Genomic DNA, 24,567 nt, shown 5'->3' on the forward strand with positions numbered 1-24,567 from the left:
TGGCAAAGCCCTAGAAAGTGCCCTACAAACATCCCCTCTCATTGTGTGTTCATTGTGTTCTTGGAATAACAGGAACTCTTTGGTGGATTTTCGAGTGGAGGGGGGGGGGGTGTAGATTTTGTCTTCATTGCATTCTTGGCCCAATTTCATAAAGTCTGTAAGCTAAGCACAAAAACCCCCAGAATAGCCGGACTTAGCAGACACAGAATCACTAACCAACATTCCATAAAGTTCACATAGTTGTCACTTGCACCCCGCTCACTTCTTGCTTCATAAATACATTTGCCAAGCAGAACTTTTTCATCTTAACAACTTCATGAAATTGGGCTATGACCCAGGGGGGGGAACTTTTGTACAAGATATAAGCATGGAGGAAGGCTTTCCATAGTACAATTAGAAACATTGTGGCACAGTGGCAGCAGAAGAAACACGATAGTGTGACTCTTTCTTAAAAATCATAAAATCATCAAGTATTCAAGATATTACCTTCAAGTCAGTGACCGCTTTTATTTCATTGGATATGGGTACATAAATCAACAATGGTCTTCCATCCAATTCCAGAGTTATTATTCTGAAATTATTCTTAATACAATTACGACCAGCAAGTATACACAAGGTTGTTAAGCGAGTTCCAATCAGTGAGATTTATAAATTCATTAGAATAGTTAAAATATAGACCTTGTCACTTTGTTAAACATGAGAGTGACCTTCTGAATTCCAGGGGCTTTCCTGGCAGGCAAGATAGTACACTGGTTGTAAGTTGACATTTTCCTTTTTTTTATATATCATACTTTCCACATACAATCTAGAATTGAAACAAGCAACAACAAAAAAACGAAGGAAATATTTTGAGAGCTGATCTTTTTCTTGATGTCAAAAGTCATTGCGATTCAGATGAACAAAATGTCAAATGTGTCTTGTTTTTATTTCACTGAGCTGTGTACTAGACGTGCCAGCAGGAAGTCCAGGCTCTGGGGCTCTTGTGTAAACATGTAATGGCAAAGGTCAAAAAGGTCGTTGAGCAGAACAGCACAGAAATAATAAACAATCATTTCTGAAATCAATCCTACTCACCTATTGTTCCACAGAGCTCATAATAACCTTAAAAAGCAACATATTACATGTACTTCCTTCTTTTCTGGGGGGACGAGAGTTTTTAGAAATGCAAAATTGCAAAGAACAAGTCTCTAACTGTTAACATGCCATTATGAACTAATGCTGAAGTTTGTAAGTTGTTAGACGCTATATAAATACAGCTATTATTTATTGTTTTAAAGTTTATCCCTTACATTGCTATCCTAATATTATGACTCCATTATGTGTACTTTCTTATCAAGGTTTTCCACTTAAAACAAAAACAGATGAGTAGACCCTATAGCCCATGCGCAGCGCACATACATGTGCGTCTCCTGTTTGCCATTTAGTGTGTCAAAATGTGCACAAAAGGAATGGACTCCACCAACAAGGCAGAAATTGAAGACGCACATTGTTCGGAGGTGCGTAAACACATTCTTTTGTGCGTGTTTTTGACACCCAAAATGGCGGACAGCAGAGACGCGTGCAAGTGCGCTGAGCGTTTTGAAATGGGTCTATTGAGGTACAAAATACAAAACACTTCACATGTACATCCAGTGTTTTGCCGTTGTACTTATGACTGGACACATTCATTGTTAAAAAAAATGCCTTCAATTACACAAACAACAAAAAAGCAGTACATTATAATTTTGACTACACAGTGCCTTGAACTCGGCGTCCGTGTAACTTTAGTGACAATTCCAATACCACATTATGACCCATGAAGTTCCTTCCCTTTCAGATACCTGGAACTTCAACCAACATGAAGGTTTTAGGGAATTTCCGAGTACAGTTTTGTGCCTCGATCTTCCTTTAAATTAACAAGAAACAACAACATTGACTCTTTTTTTCTCTGCTGTGTGTTTCTGTTTTTCTGGTTTCTCTTTTAGTCAAATAGCTGAGTTGGTAGAGCGCCGGCACGTTAATCCGTAGGTCGTTGGTTCGAATCCCACTCTAGTCAATTCTTTGTTCAACCCCAAAAAACAACCAAAAAGTATGGCCAAAATTTGTGTGTACTTGATCGAGGAATCAAAATTTTGCTGGTGCGAATTCATTAATTTTAGGCCATGTTTTAACCTGACACAATACAGAGAGTAACGTAACATCATTAAATTACTAATTTCTATGCTTTAAACACATTACCACCCTGTTTTGTAAGAATTAATTTCATCTAGAGATCTTAATAAAGAAAAGAAAAATGATCAATCAAAAATGTGAATTATGAATAACATGTGTCCAGAAAAGAACTTGAGAAAAAAAAGGGAACGAAAATTAAAATAAAATGGGATAGGTGGTAGTCCAAATGCCTACTAGTAAAAACAAGGTGATCCAAAAAGTTTAAGTGAGATGGCTATTTTAAACAGGTTCAAAGTTCATAGAGCTACGAAGCATGCCAACTTAATCCTTGATTACCAATGATAAATATTACTGTTATGTTTGCTGCTAGAGCCAGGCTACCTATGAGTCTTGACAAATTTACCAAGCACTATTTTCGTCAACTTTAAAAATTGAGCTTAGCTTTTCAAACTTCAGTATTTATAATTCAAGACTTCAAGTCTTCACAAGGTTTAATGTTTGTTTGTTGTTTGGCTGGTTATTTTGTTATCTTTCTGTGTACACAGTGCGAATAAACAATTTAAAGACCAGCAAATATGATCCATTGACGTTAATTCAGAACCCACTTGTAATCGATTATACACTGCTACTAATTCTACTTTATTTGTACAAATTAATAATGTCCAATCATATTTGATTTTTTTTTAAAGTTCCGAGAATGCAGCATTTCAGAACAGTAGACTTAACTATTTGGTTTCCTGTCCTACAATTTCTATTTGCTGAGCTTATTATACTTTAAACAATGTATCAACTACGATGGAATGTTTAAACGGATACAAATACGCAGGCAAGCAACATACATAATCCCGTCCACTCTGGGGTCGGTTTTGGCGGTCATATTCCCATAACTGTTTCCTTCATTGGCCAGTGATTGACCAATAGCCAGCCAGGTAAACCAAGCGTTCGTTATGACAGCCCAAACGCACCCCTGCTTGCCGCATCAAATCTAATGCATGTTACACACACAACATGTAGTATAAAAAATGTATAGTTCTCCATAACTGGCACATTCATAACAAAGCCATGTTCGAATTAATGGCTGTGGCTTCAGCATAGGATGGCTGGAGCATAGGATGGCTCACAGCAACACTCTTAGCAACAGCCATAGCCAGCAGTTCGGACGCGGCTTTATCTTGTGGTCAGACGTGAAACAATGGCATGCATTAATTTTTTTGTTTGGTCTTATTTACAAGCATTATTTATTTATATAAAACAGGATACATGGAGAAAAAAATAGTTATTATAATAACTCTGAACATAACGTTATTAAGGAGGGAGGAGGAATTAATTAAGTAGATGGCATAAAGGAGAGAAATGCAACTTGTTTTTTTCAGGTTTTACTGCTACTACATGTATTTTGGTCGTTAACCTCCATTCCAAAGAAGGGTCTTTGACAAAACCTTTTAAATAGAATGATTTGATCCACTGATAAATATGTGACAAAAATTACAGATTTGAGCATAATAATAGAAAGTTTGATTTGTGATTTGAGGCATGGCATGGCAGAATTGATGCTTTGTTTTTGAAAGGGCAAGGGCACCAAGGCGTTTTCTCTTTGGGGTAACAGGCATCTCTGTGAAGAAATGGTAAACTTCTGTTTGAACATTTCAAAGGCACCAAGGCAATGACCAGGGGCAACGAAGGCGTTGTCTCCTCTGAAAGAGCACCTCTATAAGGAAATTGAAAGCTTATTTTGGAACGTTTCCAGGGGCACCAAGGCAAATGACCAGGGGCGAGAAGGCATCCGTATAGGCCAGGCGGAGCATCAATATTTTTGAAGGATTGTTAGATTCCCAATTTAAACATTTACACGACGGCAGTAGATATCAAGTATGATACTAGGCCCGTGGAAAAAAGTAAGACAAGTTTGTTGAGTACACAAGGACTGTCCAACAAATGGGTTAATAGACTTTTCAAGCTATTTTTAAAACAGTTTTGCTGATATTTTCTGACAGGCAAAACAAATCAGCAATCAAACTTCAGTAGAAAGAGTATCATGTCTCTGGTATTACAGCATGACAAATTCTTATTTGCACTTTGATAGTCTCCCAGTTCCCAGTTTACTCAGCAGCAGTAGATAAACAGCAGGACATGTTCTTATCAGTAGTCTACACAGCACAGTAGATACAATCACATGGTGTTACCGCGAAACCGTAACACAAGATTTGTTTTTACATTCACTGATGAGAAATTGTGTTGGTTTTTTCGGTGCATGAATTGGATGGACCAACTTCCTGGGGAGAGGACTATTTCTTCGACCAAAACGCTTAGCAATTTTTCATTTTAACAAGCCTTGAGCCATGGTGTACCATCCCTCAATCAATCAAACCAATCTATCTACAGACACATTAACAGGGTTTTTCCCCTCACGTCCTGCCAGCAGTCTGACTTACTACAGAAGTACGCCAATCTTGAACTGACGACGCGTTTTACAGAAACTTCCCCCTGAGAAATTCTGTCTGATATTTCCTGTTTGTGTTTTTTGATAGCCTCATATGACAAGCTCTTCGGGGAAACTTGTCATTACAAAGATCCAGATCGGACAATGTCCGGATAGATCTCCCAAACCCATCTGAGAAATTCTTTCTGTTATTTCCTTTTTTGTAATTTTTTGATAGGCGGATATGACAAGCTCTTCTGGGAAAGTTGTCAATACAAAGATCCAGATCGGACAATATCTGGATAGATCTCTTAGAATCTGGCAATAAACCCCAACCGAGAAAATTGTCCCGCCCGTACCTGATAAAAACATCATATTTTTAATTAGGGCAAAGAAGCAAAAAAGAAAAGAAAAAACTTTGCATTGAATGGTCAAAACAACTCAAAATCCAACAGAAACATTTCAAATAAAACCGTCCCTTAATAATCACTTGCTTTCACGAATAAACACTCCCACCATGACCTCTGACCTTTCAACAAAGGTCATAACCAAGGTCACAGGATCATAACCAAGGTCATAATGACACCTTATCAATATTTTCCTTCATACAAAGTGAATTATAATACATAATTTGACTTTACTTTTTTCGTTTCTCCCGATAAACCTTTCAAAAGATTCCATCAAGGATTTTGAGATTTCCAGCACACATTCCTCAGCTTCCTGCACATAAAAAATACACGATCGTTTTTTTTCAATCAGATAATCTAAACTTCAATTCATTGACGGCATTTTTAAAAGAAGATACAACAATGGACGATGGTTTTATGTTACACTAAACTGGAAGGCCTTCGATGTCACTCTGTCGTTGGAGTACCTTTGTATGTTACACCGATGTCCCGCCGGCAGTCTCTGCGGGCTTGGCCGCTGCTGGTTTACCGTTTGCCTCCTGCGAGTGGAAAAAAAGAAATGGATCATCAGTGAAAGATTTTTGTGCATTACACTTCTGTCTGGACTCAATCCGACTTCCATACAAATCTTGTAGGGCTTGGAAGGACCCTAAAACAAGCCAAAATGGGGCTGTGTCGTTAAGATCAAAGCAGACCCATGTCGTCAAGATCAAAACAGGGCCAAAATTCATAGAGCTGCTGAAGCACACAGGGTAGCTAAGTACAACAAAAATTATGCTTACCATGGGACTAAGATTACCAGCCAAAGTACGATGTCACATGTGCAAACTTTGACTAGTATTCTCGTAAGCAAACTTTTAAGTAGCAGGTCTATACAATTGGGCCAAGGCCTGTTACTGAACATGGACAAATGAACTCTCACTGAGTTGGCATGCCCACACCCTCCCTCCAAAACCATGGTGCTTTACCATGCCAAAACCATACCATGTGCAGTAACTGGGTGAGAGTTCATAATTCCAGGTACAACCACGAGCCTGCTTTGATTGCGACAACACAACCCCTTTAACGATTCAAAAACCCAACTGAACATAGTGTGAGTGCATCCAGATTGTAGGTAGAGAACACTTTGGCAACACAATCTTGTAAAATAAAATAAAAGTTATTGCTTCACAACAAAAAAAGCTTCTTTCCAAGCAGTTAGTTGAACTCGTTTAAAATTTGAACGTCAACAAGTACTTTTGAACCTGAGTAGATAGATGCAAAGTGGTCATTATGTGAACATGTGGGATTGGGGTGAGACATGAGTGAAGTGCACAGTGGTTGTGATTATGTGTGTTGGTGTTGAACAGTTCTGGGTGATTAGGCAGTGCATACCTAGTGACCTGGGCGTCTACATTCAACGGGTGTGGGTAGTAGGGGTTGCTGTGGAGTGGTGAGGGTATGGGGGTGGGAGTCAGTGATTTAAGGTGCTCCATTTTGAGGAACTGGGTGTTGGGGTTTGCGTGCTATTTCCTCTGTTCGGCTTTGGGCAATTTGGAATGGCAGGTACACAAATAGGCAATGCTTTGCAAACTCTGGTGTTTTTGATCAGCAGAGTGTGGGTTTGAATCCCATACCGTGACACTTGTGTCCTTAAGCAAGACACTTAACCATTGCTTCGTCCTTCGGGGCGTAAAGCTGTTGGTCCAATGTGTTTTGTAATGCACTTAAAGAACCCACTGCACAATAATTGGGTCACAGAACTCATCACTTCAATAACCTATCTTTCTACAAGTTTGTATATACTCAGCACCTTGAGTACCTTGTTTGGTAGATACCTGCGCTGTATAAGACTTTGATGTTATTATTATTTGCACACAGCAATTATAAATCACTGCACTGCATCCTGTTTCAGAATTCATCATCAGCGGTTAATAGCAACACATCCTTAAAAAGCTGAATACACAATCAGCATATAACAAACACTTCCATTTTTAGCCATTACACCCTACTTCAACTATAAGACATGCAGGTCATGTGAGACAATGTGAGCAAACATTTTTGTCTTTCTTTCTTGTCGTTAGCAGCACCAGGAAATCATTTTTATTCCATGGAAATTGTTTGCCTCTGAAAAAAACGAGAAATCATTTTTCATTCTGCAGAAATATTTGGCCTCTAAAAAATCCACTTCTCTCTAAATCCAGCATTAATACATGATTATATAGAGTTATTCAGTATCCTACACTAGCCCCCCGACTGTTGTGTTATCAGTTCAGATGCGTACCACACATCCTGTACTGGTTGTCGCAGTAAAGTTCAATGTGCCTTTCACTGTGTTATAACCCAAATAAGGTATACTGGTACCCGATTGGACCCCACTTCTCCCAATGAGGATATAAATGGTACCCGATCAGGGTACTCCTTCGGTTGACACTGACCCAGAAAGCTCACCCCACCTGAGGGTTTTTTGCTTATCAATGAGATGGCTCCGCACTGTCTTCACTGTTTCCTGTCTGACATTCAATGTTTACGCCGAACATGAAACAGCTGCGTAAAACTTGGACTATGAGACATTCTACCCAACAGGTCTTTGGTCTTCACTATTTCCTGTCCGAGATTCACTGTATTATAAACCAAACACGAAACAGCCGTGTAATAACCTTTGGTTTTAACTCTTTCCTGTCCAGCACTCACTGTTTACACTGAACATGAAACAGCCGAGTAGAACTTAGACTCTACTTTATATGAGACATTTCTATTCAAAAGGTCTTTAGTCTTCAGTTTCCTGTCTAAGATTCACTGTATTAAACCAAACATGAAACAGCCGAGGTAAACATGGACTCTACTTTTCATGGGGCATTTTTACCCAAAGGGAAGTAAGTCAGACATGTTATTCGATTAATATTTTCTCTTAAAAAAAAGAAGGAAAAAGCAAAAGCTATAAACTAACTATTTTATAAGAAATGGATGATTTTATAAATTCCTCCAAATTGTTTGGTTTTGGTGTGTGCTATAAATCTAAACTTCAGATGCCTCAGACATTAGCAATAATTGACACCATTTTTCTCGAGTTGCAAACATAATAATATAACCAGAAGTGATGCGCTTGAGCCCAATCAATCTGAACCTTTGAATAACTAGTCTTTTAGTATGACTACAAGAACATCCAGAAAACTGGCGGCAAAACCCACAGCCACAATATAAAAACCGTTACATTCAAGAGGGGGTGTAACAAAGGGTATAAACAGAGGCTTGGACATAACATAGACATTCTAGATGGCAAACAAGATGCTAATTTGTATGCATTGCAAGGTGCAAGAATGAGACTGCATATAAACAACTTTCTAAAACACTCCCGTAGGCACAGAGGCACGGTGCTCAACGCTACTCTGAGGTATCCGGTTTCTTTCACACTGCGCCCCATTCGCCCCGACCAAAGTTCTAAACAGGCATTCATTCACTTTGTCACATTTGATCCCATCATTGCAGTAGAGTGTGAGCCTTTGGGGGTGTAGTCAGAGTGGTGATTTCAAGTGATCAAGTGCCATCCCCTGGTTGTAGTCCAATAAGGGAAGGGGGAAGAAGGGGGAAATTTGCCTGCATGCCCTAAAACTGCCTGGGCGCCCAAAAATGTCCCAGTGAAAATTCATATTTGAAACACCCTAAACCAAGGAGAAACTCACTCGCCCTGAGGTGCGACTGCAGTCCTGTGACTGTGGGGTACATACTACATGCTGTAATGTTTACAATGCTACCACTACGTCTTTGAAGAACACTATCGAATGAACTATCACATGACTATCACATGGTTATCACATGACTATCACATGATCATCACATGACTAGCTCATGATCATCGCACGACTATCACATGATCATCACATGACTATGTCTACAATTCTAAATGAATGTTAATACAGACCTTTCTTTTGCCATGTCAACCCAGAGTTTTTTGCCAACCACATAATATGGACAACGACTAAGTGATAAAAAAAAAAAAAAAATATTTCCAACCGTTTCCAACCACCAGTACAAAACATTGTACTCAAACTTACACCTTCTTAATTGAATTGCAAGGGTTGTGGGTTCGAATCCCACCTGAATAATATATGCCTGTGATATTTTTTCACAGAACTCTGAAGAGTACTAAGTGTACAGTGCCAACACACAACGGTGTATGGGTAAAACCAATATTACACCTTCTTGCTTTTCTTTCTTTCATTTTCAGTGGAATATTTTGATGGCATTGGTGAAGTTCGTCGACTTACATTTGCCCATAATAAATGACACTCTTCTGGAACAAATGAAAGGTCTGTATATAACTACACCTCCACCTCAGTGTTATATCTTTAGCTACTGTATATTAGATCTACACCGTCTCTACACCATTGCAGTGATTGGGGAAACCCAAGAGCACCAGTGTCAGCAGCCGACATACCAGGTAAATTGTTACTGTAACCGTCGTTCTTAGTCTGCGCACATTTCTGAGATTTACCTGGTAAGTCTGCTGGCACCTAGCGCTCCCAAATGTCTCCCCTTGTGAACAACTCATTACACCTGAGAGCTTCTATTGTTACTAGTGAAGTTGTCTCTGTTATCATACAGCAAATGGATTCTACATCAATGGCTTTTGGGGCAGAGAATATTCAATCTGATCATGAATATTCAATCTGATCCTAAAGATTCAATCTGATCATGAATATTCAATCTGATCATGAATGTTCACTGTGATCACGAGTATTCAATCTCATCATGAGTATTCAATCTCATCATGAATATTCAATCTCGTCATGAATATTCAATCTCATCATGAGTATTCAATCTCATCATGAGTATTCAATCTCATCATGTATATTCGATCTGACCATAAGATTCCAAGACTCAAAACAAAAAGCTGTGAGAGTTTTCCAATAAAACTGATGCAACAACTGTTATTTCTTCAATGGCATTACAAAACTAGATGTTTTGTCGGCTAAATCTCATGCTGTATGTTTTTATACCAGCTCTTGAAAACAGCCACATCCAGTCACCATTTCCTACAGGAAGAGAACATTTCAAAAAAAATATCTCTCCTCAAAAGTGGTCCTTAATTTGAACTGAATTTTAATGATCATGATGGAAGTTTGTCACCATTGATGTACAATCCCATTAACAATGTTAACTGTTAAGCTAACTTTTGAAGAAACAAGACAATCAAATGTTGTGTTAATTCGTTTCTGGAAGACTTGATTTGTGTGACCTTTGTTCAAAGTGATGAAAAAAACTGTTGTAATACAAAAAAAACCAAAAAAAAAACTGTAACAACTTGCTAAACAGCAACAGAAGCTTGAGCGAAACAAAACGAGCAAAGTGCAAAACTGTGCAAGCGGTTTTTAACATAATCAGCATAAAACAAAAGCAGCATGCACCTCAGCTGAGCTTATATCTCCATCATCCTCTACAACACACCATGAATCACTCTGCAAACAGAATAGAAAGCACCGATATGCCATGAGAGCAAGGAGCGTAACACAGGCTAGGAGCTAGACACTTCAATTCCCTACACAGGCAAGGAGTGTATCCCTATGATTCCCTACACAGGCAACAAGCATGACACTTTGGTTCCCAACCCTGCTTCCAAAGTTAGAGCTAGGACTAAGCTCCTTGGAGTTGAGGCTAACCAGAAATCGGTTTATAAGACGGAAATGCATTAGTCATGGCTTAGGAGTTTTTTTTTTTTTTTTTTTTTGGTGCTTTAGCATAGACAAAAAATTGTATTAAAACAGGCTAAAATGTACAATAAACATGTACAATAAACATGTACATTGTACAGTAAAACTTTTTACTCAAGAAAATGTATCAAAATCATCTTGTTTTTTATAAATATGTATAAAATAAAAAAAAGGAAATTTAAAAACAGAGTATGCCTGGAGCAATCTTCAATCCAAGTCTAAAAAAGTTGGGAAAAGCAGATGTATTTCCCTCTAAAAAACCAAAACCAAGTCTTCCCTAGAATTAGTAGCTTTCAGAACTTTTCTCTGAACATGTGTTAAAATCAAACTCCAACAATCTTTCTAATCTACATGAGGTTAATTCTAGCATTCAGTAAAATCCATTGTTAAAACCAACGCACATCAAAAGCCTTGCCTGAGAAAGCCACGCTTGATGAGAAAAACCATTATTGCTATGATACATTGTACTTTGTCCTGTTGCGGACTTTTTTTCGCGGTTTCATCAGAAGCTCATTGTTTTTGTCATCTTTGATTGTGGGTGTCATATCACAAGTTCGCAACAAACACTTTGGAAGAGTTGCAGTATACTGAACACCTTTTTGTAGTTCAAGGTGGTCGAGCCGCAGGCATGCGACGCGGTAGCCTACAACAGCCTGTCACATCAACTCATAATATGACTTAGGTTCAGTCCAAATTTGCAATAAACACAGCGGGAGAGTCACCCTGTGCTGAAACCCTGCGAAACATTTGTGGCTAAAGGTGATGGAGCTGTCTGCATGCAAGGGTGCCTTCGGCAACCAGCCAACCCATACACATGTACGACCTATCATTTAGGTCCAGTCCCAAATACACTTTAAAAACGTTCAGTTCCAACCCCATGGCTATCTGATGATACATTGACTGAATTCTAATACAAAGATTCTCATGCTTTTCATTCTAGCAAGCAAGGCTTCATTCTCAGGCAAGACTATCGGCATAGCAGGGGGGGGGGGGAACAGAAGAGGGGAGCAGAGGGACCAGATTATTATACCTCCTCGTCAGCTGCATCTAACAGTTGGAGCTCTACTTGGCTGTCTGTCAGTGCACTACTTATCTCTGCTTGCTGTTAGGGAAATGGGGGTACAGAGAATAGTCATCAACCAGGGTGGTTTATCAGGCACCAAAACATAAAACACACAAACCATAACCCCCCATAACCAACGCAACCTGTCCACCGGCAAGTCCTGCTCTAACATGGAATGCTTTACATTAAAGAGTCTGTGTACATAGATATAGAACTCAAGTGGAGGACTGTACATGAACGTTCCCATCCCACTTGACGTCACTGATTCGGATGTGGGCCAACGGGCAGTGAAAGTCATTTAGAACGCAAAGAGACTGCATTGAACCAGTGATAAGGTGATTAGACAGTATTATATATGAACAATTGCATATTTTTTGCACCGAGGTCCTCCTACACCTTTTGTAAACCACTGTTTGGTGAAACCTGCTACAGTGATGCAGCAAAACAAAAGGTCGATATATGTAAAAAGCTAAACACCTCAATCGTATGCCTTCTTCTCGGCTATGTGTAACATCATTGGTCTATTTGAATTGCCATCGCCTAAATCCAACCAATCAGAACATGTGAAACTCATGTAAGTATAATGCAAGCAGCCCACCACATATACTGCATTTTTTTGACAGTCAAGCATCTTTAGCGCTCTATACCTATATCACAGACTGTACACATTCATGCTAGATTCTATACAAATTCACCACCTATAAAAAAACTTTGTTACAACATTGTCATATCCTATCATACAATAACACATGTACTTTTGCAGGCCTTGAACTCCACACACAAAATAGAGACCGGGTCTTTGCCATTTCCACAATTGTTCGCCTCTTCTTTCAATTTGAAACAAACACTCGTCTCAACTCGGTGCATACTGCAACAAATCTGAAGAGTAGAGACGGATGCTTTCAAATCTGCTTTTCGATATAAATGCTTTCAAGTCCAGGTACTTCCGGAAATGCTTTTCCTGTGAATGAATCCTGGGTTTCGGACGAGGATTTGGATGTGGTAAAGCCTACACCAGCTGGTGCAAACTTAGCCCGATTTCATGGCTTGATTTTAAACAAACAGTGACTCTTCACTTGTAGGGTATCAGAGTATCACAATGGATTTTTGCATCAGCAGTTTTGCATCAAACTGGGCTCTGAACCAACAAAGCCCAATACCCCTTGTGTCTTTGGCCAGAGACCCTTTAATATCCTCCGAAATACACTAAGGGCCAATTTCATAGAGCTGCTTAAGCAAACAAAAGTGCTTAAGCACGAAAATAGCTTGCTTATTTCACACATGTTACTGGCAGAAATGTAATGCCTTATACATTGCTGGGGACTGGTATTTAGCTGTTGTTTACTTAGCATAACAATTGAGTGGAGTCTAAGCCAGTAATCTTTTTTTACTAAGCAAAATTTGTTTGCTTAAGCAAAATTTTGTGCTTAAGCAGCTCTATGAAATTGGGCCCAGTACTCCACTCTGTGACACCTCAAAACCCAATTGTTTAGCTCTAGATAACATCAGTGTGCCTGATACAACAAAATCAGCATTTGGTTACACTTATTACACCAAATGCTCATTCAGTAGTCAACTGCTTATAAGATGCATGCATTTTGTCTGAATATTGAGAACCTGTGAAGGAATATCAAAGAAGGAAAATGGGAGGAAAACGTACATGCTGAAAATGAAACTTACAGTAACTACACTCTATTATACAACACTCAATGTTCTCATACACTACATGTACATGTGCATTAGCGTCAAAATATTCCCCATTTTGAGGCGGATACATGTAGCATCAGACCTGCAACAAAAAACTTTTAGTAATTCATGCTGTATGTGAACACAAAATAATTAGCTGCTGCCAACTGCTGACCAACCAAAATAACCTGTGGTATAAATGCATAGAATTGGTTAATGGTTCGACATTGGTACTCTAGCAGAGTCTGTCTCAAAGGCAGTTCTTGACATTAAGCCTAAAGCCTGGGCCCAATAGACCAATCCATTAAGCTCAGCTCCATTGCGTATTGACCAATCACAACCCATTGCGCTACCGAAAGTCCTACAAAATAAGGTCTGACATGTGCAGAATGCCATTGGAGAGGCTCACATGTTCTTCCTCACATGTGCGCCGGGGGCTCAGAGCCTAATGGATCGATCTATTTCATAGAGCTGCTTTGAAGCAGAAATTGTTGCTTAAAAATGTTCTGCTATCCAAAAATAAGCAGGATACCAGCCACAGATTGTGCATGTAACATGGTATTCTGGCTGGTAACCTTAATCTGGTAAGCATATTGTTGTTTAGCTTAGTGGTTTGTTGTGCTTAATCAGCTCCATGAAATTGGGCCAAGGTTCATACATGTACTTCACATTGCGAAAGTGAAGCAAATTTCTCTGCCTCACAACTGAGAAAACTTTAAGATATTGTGCGCCTATAAAGTGAACATTTCACAATTTGTAAATTTTCCTAAAATCAAGAAAATCAATGTTAGTAATGCAGGGTTATTTGTATTGGTTTGCTAACATGAGTAAAGGAATTACATGCATTCTGGAGAGTCCAACGGAAAGTACAACATTAGAGATGGAGTCAAACATTTTACTCCACGAATTGGCGTGCTGCGTTAGTTCACAACATAAAAAGAAAATTGGGCATTTTCGAGGCATAAAAAAACAGAGGAATTTTTAATAATGATTAATAAATCTTGGCGTATCAATGTTGTAGCTTGTCCGTGTGGACAGCCGTGTAGTGAGACATGGGTCATAATATGTTACAGCCATGTGTGTTCATGCAATACATTAATGTGATTATGGGTTTACTTCACACTTTTTAATACACACTATACAGTTATGTGGTCGTCATCATGTGTTTTTATATTAGTCTGTTGTGGAGGTTTTTATGAATGCAATAATGGGTTTACACTCATGATAGTGGACTGGTCTTTTTTATGCACACTTGACATTTTGCATGTGTGAAGACTCGACCATGTTTGTCATACAAATGTACTCATGAACTCTCAACCTTAACTGTGACCATCAAGCCAGGATATTGTATGAGAATCACAGACATCGCCAGGTCCAAATTTCACTACGCTGCTTAAGCACAAAAGTAGCTAAGCACAACAAAATTATGCTTACCAGAATATAATTACGCTTCCACCAAAACAGCATGTGACATGTACAGTCCTAAGACTGGTATCCTGCTTAAGCAGAAACATATTCAAGCAGTAATTTCTGCTTAAGCATGCAAAAAGCTTGTACGCACAAAAACTTGGTCTGCACAGCTGCACAGAACAACATTGCTTAGTCAAAACATGTTACCAGGCATATAGTTTGATATTGTTGCCACTGGTGCACCATTGTTTTTGCTTAGCAAGAGTATTTTTAGAGCAATATGTTTCTGCTGAGCAGCTTAATGAAGTTGGACCCAGAGCTTCAACTTGCAAGAGGACATGCCGCTGCGTTTACTTGGGCAAACTTTCAAAGCACAAGAGCTTTTATTAATTTTAGCAACACAGCAAGAGGGTCTGCTTTCAGATTTAAACTATACTACAAAATCCAAACCACAGCGTGAATAAAAATAGCTATAAAAAATCACTACCTACATCAGCCTCAAGGCAGTAAAGAACATAACAGAAACTACCACTCACCCCCCCCCCCAACCCCAATCCTTTCCCAACATACATGTAACAATAGCAGCACAAAAATGACATTTCACAGGCCTGGAATATCTTGACGACGTCTATGGTAACCTTTTGAAGGGGCACCGAGGCCAGGACCATGAGCAGCTGATGCCAAGGCCTCCAGGTACATGTAATTCCAGGGGTGGATTTCACAAAGAGTTAGGACAAGTCTTATCTCTTGGGACTAGCCATACCTTTTCTTTTGTATCTCCTTAGGAGTAGTCCTAACTCTTTGTGAAATTGACCCCAGGCGTGGTTTTTTAAACCTCTATCATCTTTTTGTATTTTTAGTTGTAGGATCAAATGAGATAACACGCACATGTGTCTACTGCATTCACTCCAGCTAGTCACTCCGGTTAATTTTCAGGGCTTTATCTCAAACCTTGGCTTAGTCTCCTGCTCCAGCTTTTGGGCTGCTTTTGACGATGAAGCACTGTGCAAAATGCACACTACTTCAACCTTGATTGTGGAGCCTAAGCTGAGCTGGAGACTAAGCCTAGGTTTGGCAGAGGCCTTTAGTATGGTGAGGGGATCTGGTACTGTGCAAGTATCATGGATTTCAGAACCATGAGATTAGTCAGTATTTTAAAACCAAATTCAGACAGACGTTCTAGAGTTGCGTTGAACCAAATTATTGGATTAAGTAATTAAAAAATTGACGTCTGAAACAGTTAGGAGCGACTGGACGCGCTGGGAGTCGAAAAACAACTGTTGCAGTCATTCGGAACGACTCTGGAGCGCCTTGGTTTCAGACGTTGATCTTGTCATTACGAGCTGAACTTAATGTAAATGTTATGTTAAGTTTACCTGTCTGAAACCCAAATTAATTGGATCGACCTAGAGTCGCTTTTTGGTTCGGTGCAACTTTGGAGCGCCAGTCTGAACCGGATGTCACACAAGGAATCGACTCTAGGGAACCCAAGATTAATGGTTTCTTTCACAGCCACTTCACCTCTCGGACAAGGGTTTAAACTCTGCTTAGGACTGAAACTTTGAGTCTGGATTGGCTTTTCAGATCCTTATAAATTGCATGGGTTTTCCCCAGTTGGTTTTTGCCTGCTCACATGTAAAACGGACACTCCTTCAACATCGTATCTTCACAGACTGTATCAATTCACAGGCTTGAAATTGTGCAAGGCCTTATTCATTTCGCAAAGGGCACTTCCATTGGCAAAACAAAATCAAAGTCTACGTGAAATTTTTGAAGGGGTACCTAGGCCAAGGCCAGGGCAACAGGGTTCCCCCGTACCAAGGCCAAGAGCAGGGCACCAGGGCTCCCCGGTACCAAGGCCAACACCAAGACCAGGGCAACAGGGCCTCCGTAGCCCCGTGTTGTTGATCCAGGCCAGTCTTTAGGCGTATGGGTTGGCACTTTTAAGGGGTTCTTTGGTGTCATTACCAGAAAGATATAATAAATAAAAAATTTTCGTTTTGAATCTGTCTACTGACCTCATCCGTAATACCAGCTTTGGCTTTGAGTTCTGACGTAGCTTTCTTCTCGGCTGTATACAGTGCCTGAGTCTTCTTCAGCATGGCCTGGAGTTTGGCTGCGGCCATGCCAAGGTCCTTAGTCAGAACCTTCTCTTTCTGAAGAGCTTCCTTTAGAGTCTTAACCTCCTGGTGAGAGTGTTAATGATGGAGGGAGATTAGCTACAGGAGATTAACAACGTCACTAAGAGATTAAGTATATCACTAGAGGGGATTAATTACATATACACCACTAGTTAGGTAAGTTGGGTGATTGGTGAGTTCATATTGCCCCCCTTGCTCTATTGCCACACTTGGCTACTGTCTACCATGATCTGCCATTGTGGGAGCTGAACTGCATACATACAGATATGGCCCCAATGTCATAGAGCTGCTTTAGCGCAACAAAATGATTACCAGAACAAGGTTACCAGCCTGAGCCAAAGTGTAATGTCATGTGGGCAAACTGTGACTGGTATCCTGCATAATTTCGCTTAGCAGAAAGTTTCTAAGCTCCATGAAATTTGAGGGGGGGGGGACCTTCAGGAAGTCCCCTGCTATGTGGCACTTTGGTAAACATGCAATGTCAAAGGTCACATGTAAGAACAGATCAAAACCAATTTAGGGAAAATTATTCGCCTTTTCATAGCTCTACAAATGATGATTGAAAGTCTTTGATTCTGATACAAAAAGCATTCTGGTCAAGTTTTGTATTTATCTTTTTGCAGACTTCACTGTACTATTCCCAAGATTATCTTTCATGTGTAATGATTAAAATAGATGTGTAGCAAAAAGTAAAACAAATATTGTTCAATATTACGACAGATTTGAGCACTTAAGCCGATGAAACATCAACAGGTGACTCTGCCAGCTTTGAAGTACATTTTTGCATGCACACTGAAAGTGTGCTTTGCGTTTCACACTGAACATATAAAACAGCAATGGGAGACTTTGCAGCACAAGGGTCCAACATCATAGAGCTGCTTAAGCAGACAATAATGCTTAATATTTGTTGCTAAGCAAAAATAAGCAGTGTACCAGTCACAAATTACACTTGCGGAATAGTATTTTGGCTGGTTATCTTATGATGGTAAGCATAGTTTTGTCCTTAATCAGCTCTATGAAATTGGGCCAAGGTGGTTGCAATAGGCTACCAGGCGAATCTCCCATTGAATACTGAAGCTTGCTCTTTCATGATTTGCAAACTTTAAGCATGATTTCACAGAGCTCACAATATATGGTTTGAATGGAGGAATTTTGGGGTAACAGGAATTCCAATCTGTTAAGAAAATTTTGCATTTCATGCTTGTACCAATAATAAAACTTGTTTCCTGTACATGTAAAGTGTAATGTAGGTCCCCAAAAACTAGTCTGGTTGATATTACTGTTTAAAAAAATATCCGAAGATGAAATCGTTTATTTAATATTTGTTGGTTAACTTTTGTGTTTTGTTTTTAATTCATGGACCAATACAATGTATGTCTTGGCAGAAATGTTTTAACATGTAAATTTAGTCCTTTGTCCAAATGAGTAAAATCCACCTTTGATCATGAATTAAAGTACATTTTTTCACCATTTTAATGAGCAGGCTTTTTTAAATTATATATATGCGTACATTGAAGGCGGCAATGTAACAATAGATTGATGGGATCAGTCAAAACGAATCCTAGACTAGCTCCCAAGTCCCGTCAAGGCCGAGGTGCAAAGCTACTGCAATGTCGAGCACTTTGTGCTTTAAGACACACTGCCAATAACAAACCTTAAAGGCCCGGTCCCACTGCAGCGATAACGAGAACGATAACGATCACGACGCACAGAGAACGTGTTCTATTGGTTGAATTGCTCCACGCAGAATACGCACACGCTCATTCAACCAATAGAGTGCGTTCTCTTTGCCTCGTGATCGTTATCGATCTCGTTATTGCTGCAGTGGGACCGGGCCTTTACTCTGGTTACGGTATTAGGGCTGTGTCACATGAGGCAATGTTTACAGGTAACCAACTGCAGTGTATGCCAAAAGGACCACTTTGGTAGCACATAAGTTACTTCTCAAACAATGTCTTAAGATTTTCAAGAAAATTCTGAGAACATTCAAATGTGACTGGATTCTCTTCTTGGAGTTGCCTGTAAATTGCCTCGTGTGACATGAGCCTAAAGAAAGAAGGGTTTCAAGTAGAGAGGAGGTACATGTACAACATTGCTTTTCTTAAAGTGTCAAGTCATTCTTGTGACGGTTTTAGTAAGGCTGTGTCCATTAGCGGCTACAGCCATGGCTAAGGCTGCAATGTCATTATGTGTTGAGGTATAGGGTGTCCTTAGCAACACACTTAGCAACAGTCGCAGCCATAGCTGTAGCCGTCAGTTCGGATGAGGCCTTCTGCTTCAGCTTGTGTACAGTGCCCAATTTCATAAAGCAAATTTAATTGCTAAGCAAAATTTGAGTGGGGCACCATTCACAACAATGTAAACCTATTTCTGTTTAAGCAATACTTTTCTGTGCTTAGCAAGTTTCTGTGCTTTATGAATTGGGCCCTGTTATTTCCCAAACTTTTAAGCAACTTCTGTGCAATGCTGTACCTCCTGAGTAAAACAAATAGGAGTAAGAAGAATATGCTATGCAACCAGAGTGAAGTTGGACTTTTTCTGGTGAATATTAAAATGTTATGCTAGTTTGTTTGAGTCTAATAGTAGGTGATTTGCTTATTTGTGATTGATGTCAGAATTATTGTGAGCGTTAATCACAGATGACTCCCACGTGTCAAATTAATTAAATAAACATATTCAATTACAAATAAAACATGACACAGGTTTTTATTTGTGAAGTTGAAACAAAGATGATGATGATATAAAACAAAATATGCTAAGCTATCAAAACTTTCTGCTTGCAAAGAGAGAAGAGAAGACAAATCGTTCAGGCAAAATGTTTTGAATTAGCGGAACAAAACATGGTCAGTTTGTATATACATATACAGTACATGTACAGTAGGAAGAAAACATGATGATTAGGTTACGACTGTTAACACAGATATATGCACTATGCAGTACACACAGCCATGAAAACAAAATAACCAAACAAATAAAGTGCTAAGCAAATAGGTGCGTATGCTTTAAAGCATTTTTACAAGCTGTGTCGTTTTCCTGTGGGTTAGAAACGATAGAAGTGAGCACAGAGTATAAAACGAAGAAACACAAGTTGGAAACAACCGTCTGCAATAAAAACTAAACATGCAAGCAAAGCAAATTGTACGCCACGGCAACTGATAAACAAGCCTTGATAAACACTTCCTGGTGGACAGCAAACTCTGTGAAATCCTAAAAAAACAAAATTATGAGCTCCTTTTATGATGATGATGTAAGTGGGATTTTCCCATAAAAGTGTCTGTTTAAAGTCACGAATGACGGGATATGTACAATGTACTGTGTGGTTAAACAGTAATCTGGTCATCATTAAACATACATCCTGTCCCAGTACATGCTGGCAATTTAATACAAGTATCCAGTGAATGCTATAGACCGTATCGAATATGACGTCACCATTCAAATACCTGCCCTACAACATGGCATCTGTGAGCGTATATGTATGCATCAGCATGTGTGTGCCATAGAAATCAAACTGGGAACGCTACGTGCTTCATTGATGCATGCGTTTTGACGTGCATACGGCCTGCCCTACAAGATGGCCACTTCCATAGCAACAAAGGGGTTATTCGATACTGTCTATTGCGCTATCTGACCTGCTGTTGACACTATTAACAATACAATTTGTATTGGTCCATGCAGCATTTGTACGGCAAATATTGCCATTTTATACACACTGTAATCAAATGAACTCATCCATCCATAAAATAGTCTCACAACGGACTCGCAGGGTGATTCACTGAGCGTTCTCTTGATTATTTTTCTATGCTACAATCAAAGTTTTCTGTCTGTGAATTTATTTATTCATCTAAACCTAAACCATCTTGTTTTTGAGAAATTTGTCTTAAAATCCCCTTCATAGTTTGGTTTGTGATTTAAATCGGCCAAAATTGACGAGCTACGAGCTTTTTTCGATGGTGAAAATATTGAACTACTCCTAAAGATTATGGATGGGAGCAAGCAAGAGCTCACAAGAAACAATAAGCTACTGCTAAACTATCAGCTACTTTGCTTTTTAACATACGAAAGCAACTCAGCATTTTTTATTTGCTTCAATGTGCATGGAGCAAAGACGATTTACAACAGTGATTATGTCTCATTTTTAACAGCACACAAGAACTTGATGGTAAAAAAAAAAGAAGATTTAATGGAGACAGGTTGGTGACGTATCAACTGAAATATAGTGGTTGAAAATCAGTGTATCTTTTGTACTACAAAGGTATGATCATAGATTGGTGGGGTTTTCTTCCTTCTATTTCATGTTAATCCATTGGCAACATTTAAAGAATTTAACAACAAAAGTCACATGTTACAGTTGCAGCTGAACACAGGGTCTACTTGTTGAGAAAGCATCAAAAACATCCGGGTATTGTCACAAAAACGCTTTATTCATCCACATTTAGCAAGGTGACAGCGGGTACCAACGTCATCTCATTTCGTCTTTGTACCACAAAGTTCAAATCTCTCCTCAAAACATATCTTATGTCACAGGTTGTCGAGGAATATTTTAGTTTTCTTTCGTTTTGTTAGTTGGTTTTACTGCGGCTTGACAATCATCAGGGTGGATATGTACGCATTACAAGTCTTTATTATTATTATCTCTGGCCGCAGCTTTCAATATCCGCCCTCGTCAATCTGAGAAGCGATTTATACATGAATAGGTTCCCAAATGTTTTGGGGTGACAAATGTCGAAAGGGAATCCTATCTCAAAACAGTTTATACTATCAACAGTTTATACTATCATAGGGGTGTTGTGGCTGCGCGGATGAGAGCACCGAACTCAAGCTCTGGTGTTTCTGTTCCGAGAGTGTGGCTTCGAATCCCGGTTGTGACACTTGTGTCCTTGAGCGACCCACTTAACCATAAGCTTCTCTCCACCCAGGGGTAAATGGGTACCTGCGAGGGCAGAGATGGTTCTTGTGATTGATTTAGCTTAGTGCGCTACATGTTTGGCAGCACAGGCTGTATACTCCCAAAGGGAGCTGAGACGGTTTAAGAAATGACTTAAGGCCCAGTGACCAGGGGTAATAATGTTGAAGCCCCATGAGCATCACGGATTTGATCGCTATATAAGAAGGCACTATAATTATATCAGCTGGCACAGGTGCTTCTCACCAAGTAAGATCAAATGATAATTCATTTGTGGAGTATCTACATGTACCAATCTATGACCCTACCAGAGCAAAGAACATCAAAATTCAACCCTTGCAGAGAAAAGAAACAGACAGAAAAGAATCTTAACATCTTAAAAAAATGAATGATTCATGAAAAGCAAAAGGGGGTTCCCCTCGTAGAAAATAGATGCAAACAGTACGACACACACACAGTTCAAAATCATACATGAATGATGCGGGTGTGTTGGTGTATGTAGAATGAACACATGCTTGGCACACTGTACAGCATGATGACTGGAAAAAAAGATTCATTGTTCACAAGATCAGATTCTTTTCGGGGGTTCGGAAGTGGGTTAGATCTGGACAATGCCAGTACAGGTATCCACTCTGAGCATAACGTTCCAAAGGTTTTTTTTTTTTGGGGGGGGGGGGAGGGGGCCTGATAAACCTGGTTACAAACTTGGTGTGTAATGTGAGCCACTGCCTAACCAAGATAGAGGTACATGGTGTAAATCTCACAGATAAAGCTTAGTTCATACTTCCTGCAAATGCGATACAAATTTTTACATCACACATTCTCCACAAACAATTCTCATCAGTTGACTTGTTATCAACTCCTGTGATAATTCGCTGTGAAAACAGGGCTGTGACGCCAAATATCGTATCGCATTCGCAATTGCAATCGTAGGAAGTATTACGGGTTTTAGTGGGTCTCAAAGATGCAACATTGCATCAAATTTATATTCAGAGAAACATTGGCAACAAGGAGGGCTACGTGGAGATAAATTGTCAGATTTCAATCTGGGAAAACCATTCTTCATAGAACAATTATTGGCAGGGGAAATATAAAGTTGTGCTCAGAGAGGGTATACTGAATAAGGAACAAAATTAAAGTGAGAACAGTTATTAGTGGGTGGAGGGTTAAAACAAAAAACAATGGTTTATAGAATCAAAGCTTGTGAGATCGAAATGTTATCTTCTTCCAGTCTGAACTACACATAGTGAGTGACTCGTACTTCCTCATTGCTTTCTGTCGACTCGGCAGTCCCTGGCGACTCGGCAGTCTCTGTCGACTCGGCAGTCTCTACAGGCACCTTCTTCGCCGCCTCCACATCTTCTCTCAGTGAGGATATGGTGAGCTCCAGAACCTGCTTCTCCTTAGTAGCTGCTTGTAAAGACTCTTGAGTTCTCTCCAGGCTGGCCTGAAGCTCCTCAACTTCCGATTTGGACTGGAGAAGCCGCTGCTGAGCCTCCTCAACTTCCGATCTGGACTTCTGCTGAGCATCTTCGACTTCTGATTTAGACTTGAGCAACTCCTTCTGGGCCTCCTCGACTTCCGATCTGGACTTCTGCTGAGCCTCCTCGACTTCTGATCTTGACTGGAGCAGCTGCTTCTGAGCCTCCTGGACTTCTGATTTGGATTGGAGAAGCTCCTTCTTGGTCTCCTCAACTTCAGCTTTGGACTGGAGAAGCCCCTGTTGAGCTGACTGCAGCTGAGATGAAGACTGAGCAAACCTCTGCTCAGCCGTCTCAAGGCTTTGCTTGGTGCCGGCCAGTTCCGTCTGGAGCTTCTCTGAGGAGGATTGGAGGGACCTGACCTCCTCCTGAAGAATGTCCTTCAAGCTGCTGGAGGACTTGCGGAGTTGCTCGATGGTACTGTTGGCTTTGTCCAGGTCAGTGGAAAGTTTCTGAGCCTGTTCCTGTTCGTTGGCGAGGGCGGTCTTAACCTGCCATATAGTCAAGTAGTACTGATCATGATACACCATTCTCAATGCAGAGATAATGCAAAGTATATAAACAAACATAATGACATAAAGAATGATGGTGAACAATAATTGGTAATACTACTGTTTGTGTCCAGTTCTATCAAGGTGCAGCTACAATAACTATCTGTAATGAAGGAAACTGTTTCAGTATTTCAAGATGAGCTTAAAACAATATTAAGACTAAGCTTGGGCGATATCGATTTATTTTATTCACGATATATCGCCGACAATATATCGCGATATTCGATATAATCGCGATTAATGAAAGTTGACATCATCAGTCTTCAAACTCCTAGTGAAAGTTGTAGAAGAGACAGTCATAGCTTAAGAGAGGTGTTCTAATGACCTATTCTTCTGGTTTTACTCCAAACCTATGGGGTGCAAGATGTCTCAGCTAGCAAATACATCGCGATATTTAATCAATATTGCGATATATCGCGATATATCGCGATATATCGATATTTCGATTAAAACCAAATCCATCCGATATCGAAATCATTTCCAAATTAATAACGCGATATTCGATAATATCGTGATATCGCCCAAGCTTAATTAAGACACCAAAAATAGCAATCGATGCAATAAATTTTCAATGCCTGATAGAGTCTTTCTCACAGGCTAAAAAATTGGCAATGAAAAAAAGGTTTCTCATCTTTAACACCATTTATATCACACTCAACTTCAAG

The 24,567-nt window shown here is 39.7% G+C and overlaps 1 protein-coding gene across 7 annotated transcripts in view; it reads right to left on the reverse strand.

Moving 5' to 3' along the window:
* Nucleotides 1-473: 473 nt before the first annotated feature.
* The window catches only part of LOC139942340 (ribosome-binding protein 1-like), a 52,349-nt gene continuing 28,255 nt past the window's right edge, over nt 474-24,567 (reverse strand). For 3 of the 7 annotated variants that reach the window (XM_071939187.1, XM_071939203.1, XM_071939177.1), the window contains 5 exons: nt 23,132-23,842; nt 16,845-17,012; nt 11,698-11,769; nt 10,365-10,415; nt 474-5,516 (listed from right to left, as the gene is read on the reverse strand). In XM_071939187.1, the coding sequence (XP_071795288.1) occupies nt 5,454-5,516; nt 10,365-10,415; nt 11,698-11,769; nt 16,845-17,012; nt 23,132-23,842 (1,065 nt within the window). In that variant the 3' untranslated portion in view covers nt 474-5,453. The remainder of the gene's footprint in view (nt 5,517-10,364; nt 10,416-11,697; nt 11,770-16,844; nt 17,013-23,131; nt 23,843-24,567) is intronic. The other 4 variants (XM_071939221.1, XM_071939194.1, XM_071939230.1 and 1 more) reach the window with 4 other exon arrangements.

The sequence above is a fragment of the Asterias amurensis genome, chromosome 1 (genome assembly GCF_032118995.1).
Source record: "Asterias amurensis chromosome 1, ASM3211899v1".
NCBI classification, from domain to species: domain Eukaryota; kingdom Metazoa; phylum Echinodermata; class Asteroidea; order Forcipulatida; family Asteriidae; genus Asterias; species Asterias amurensis.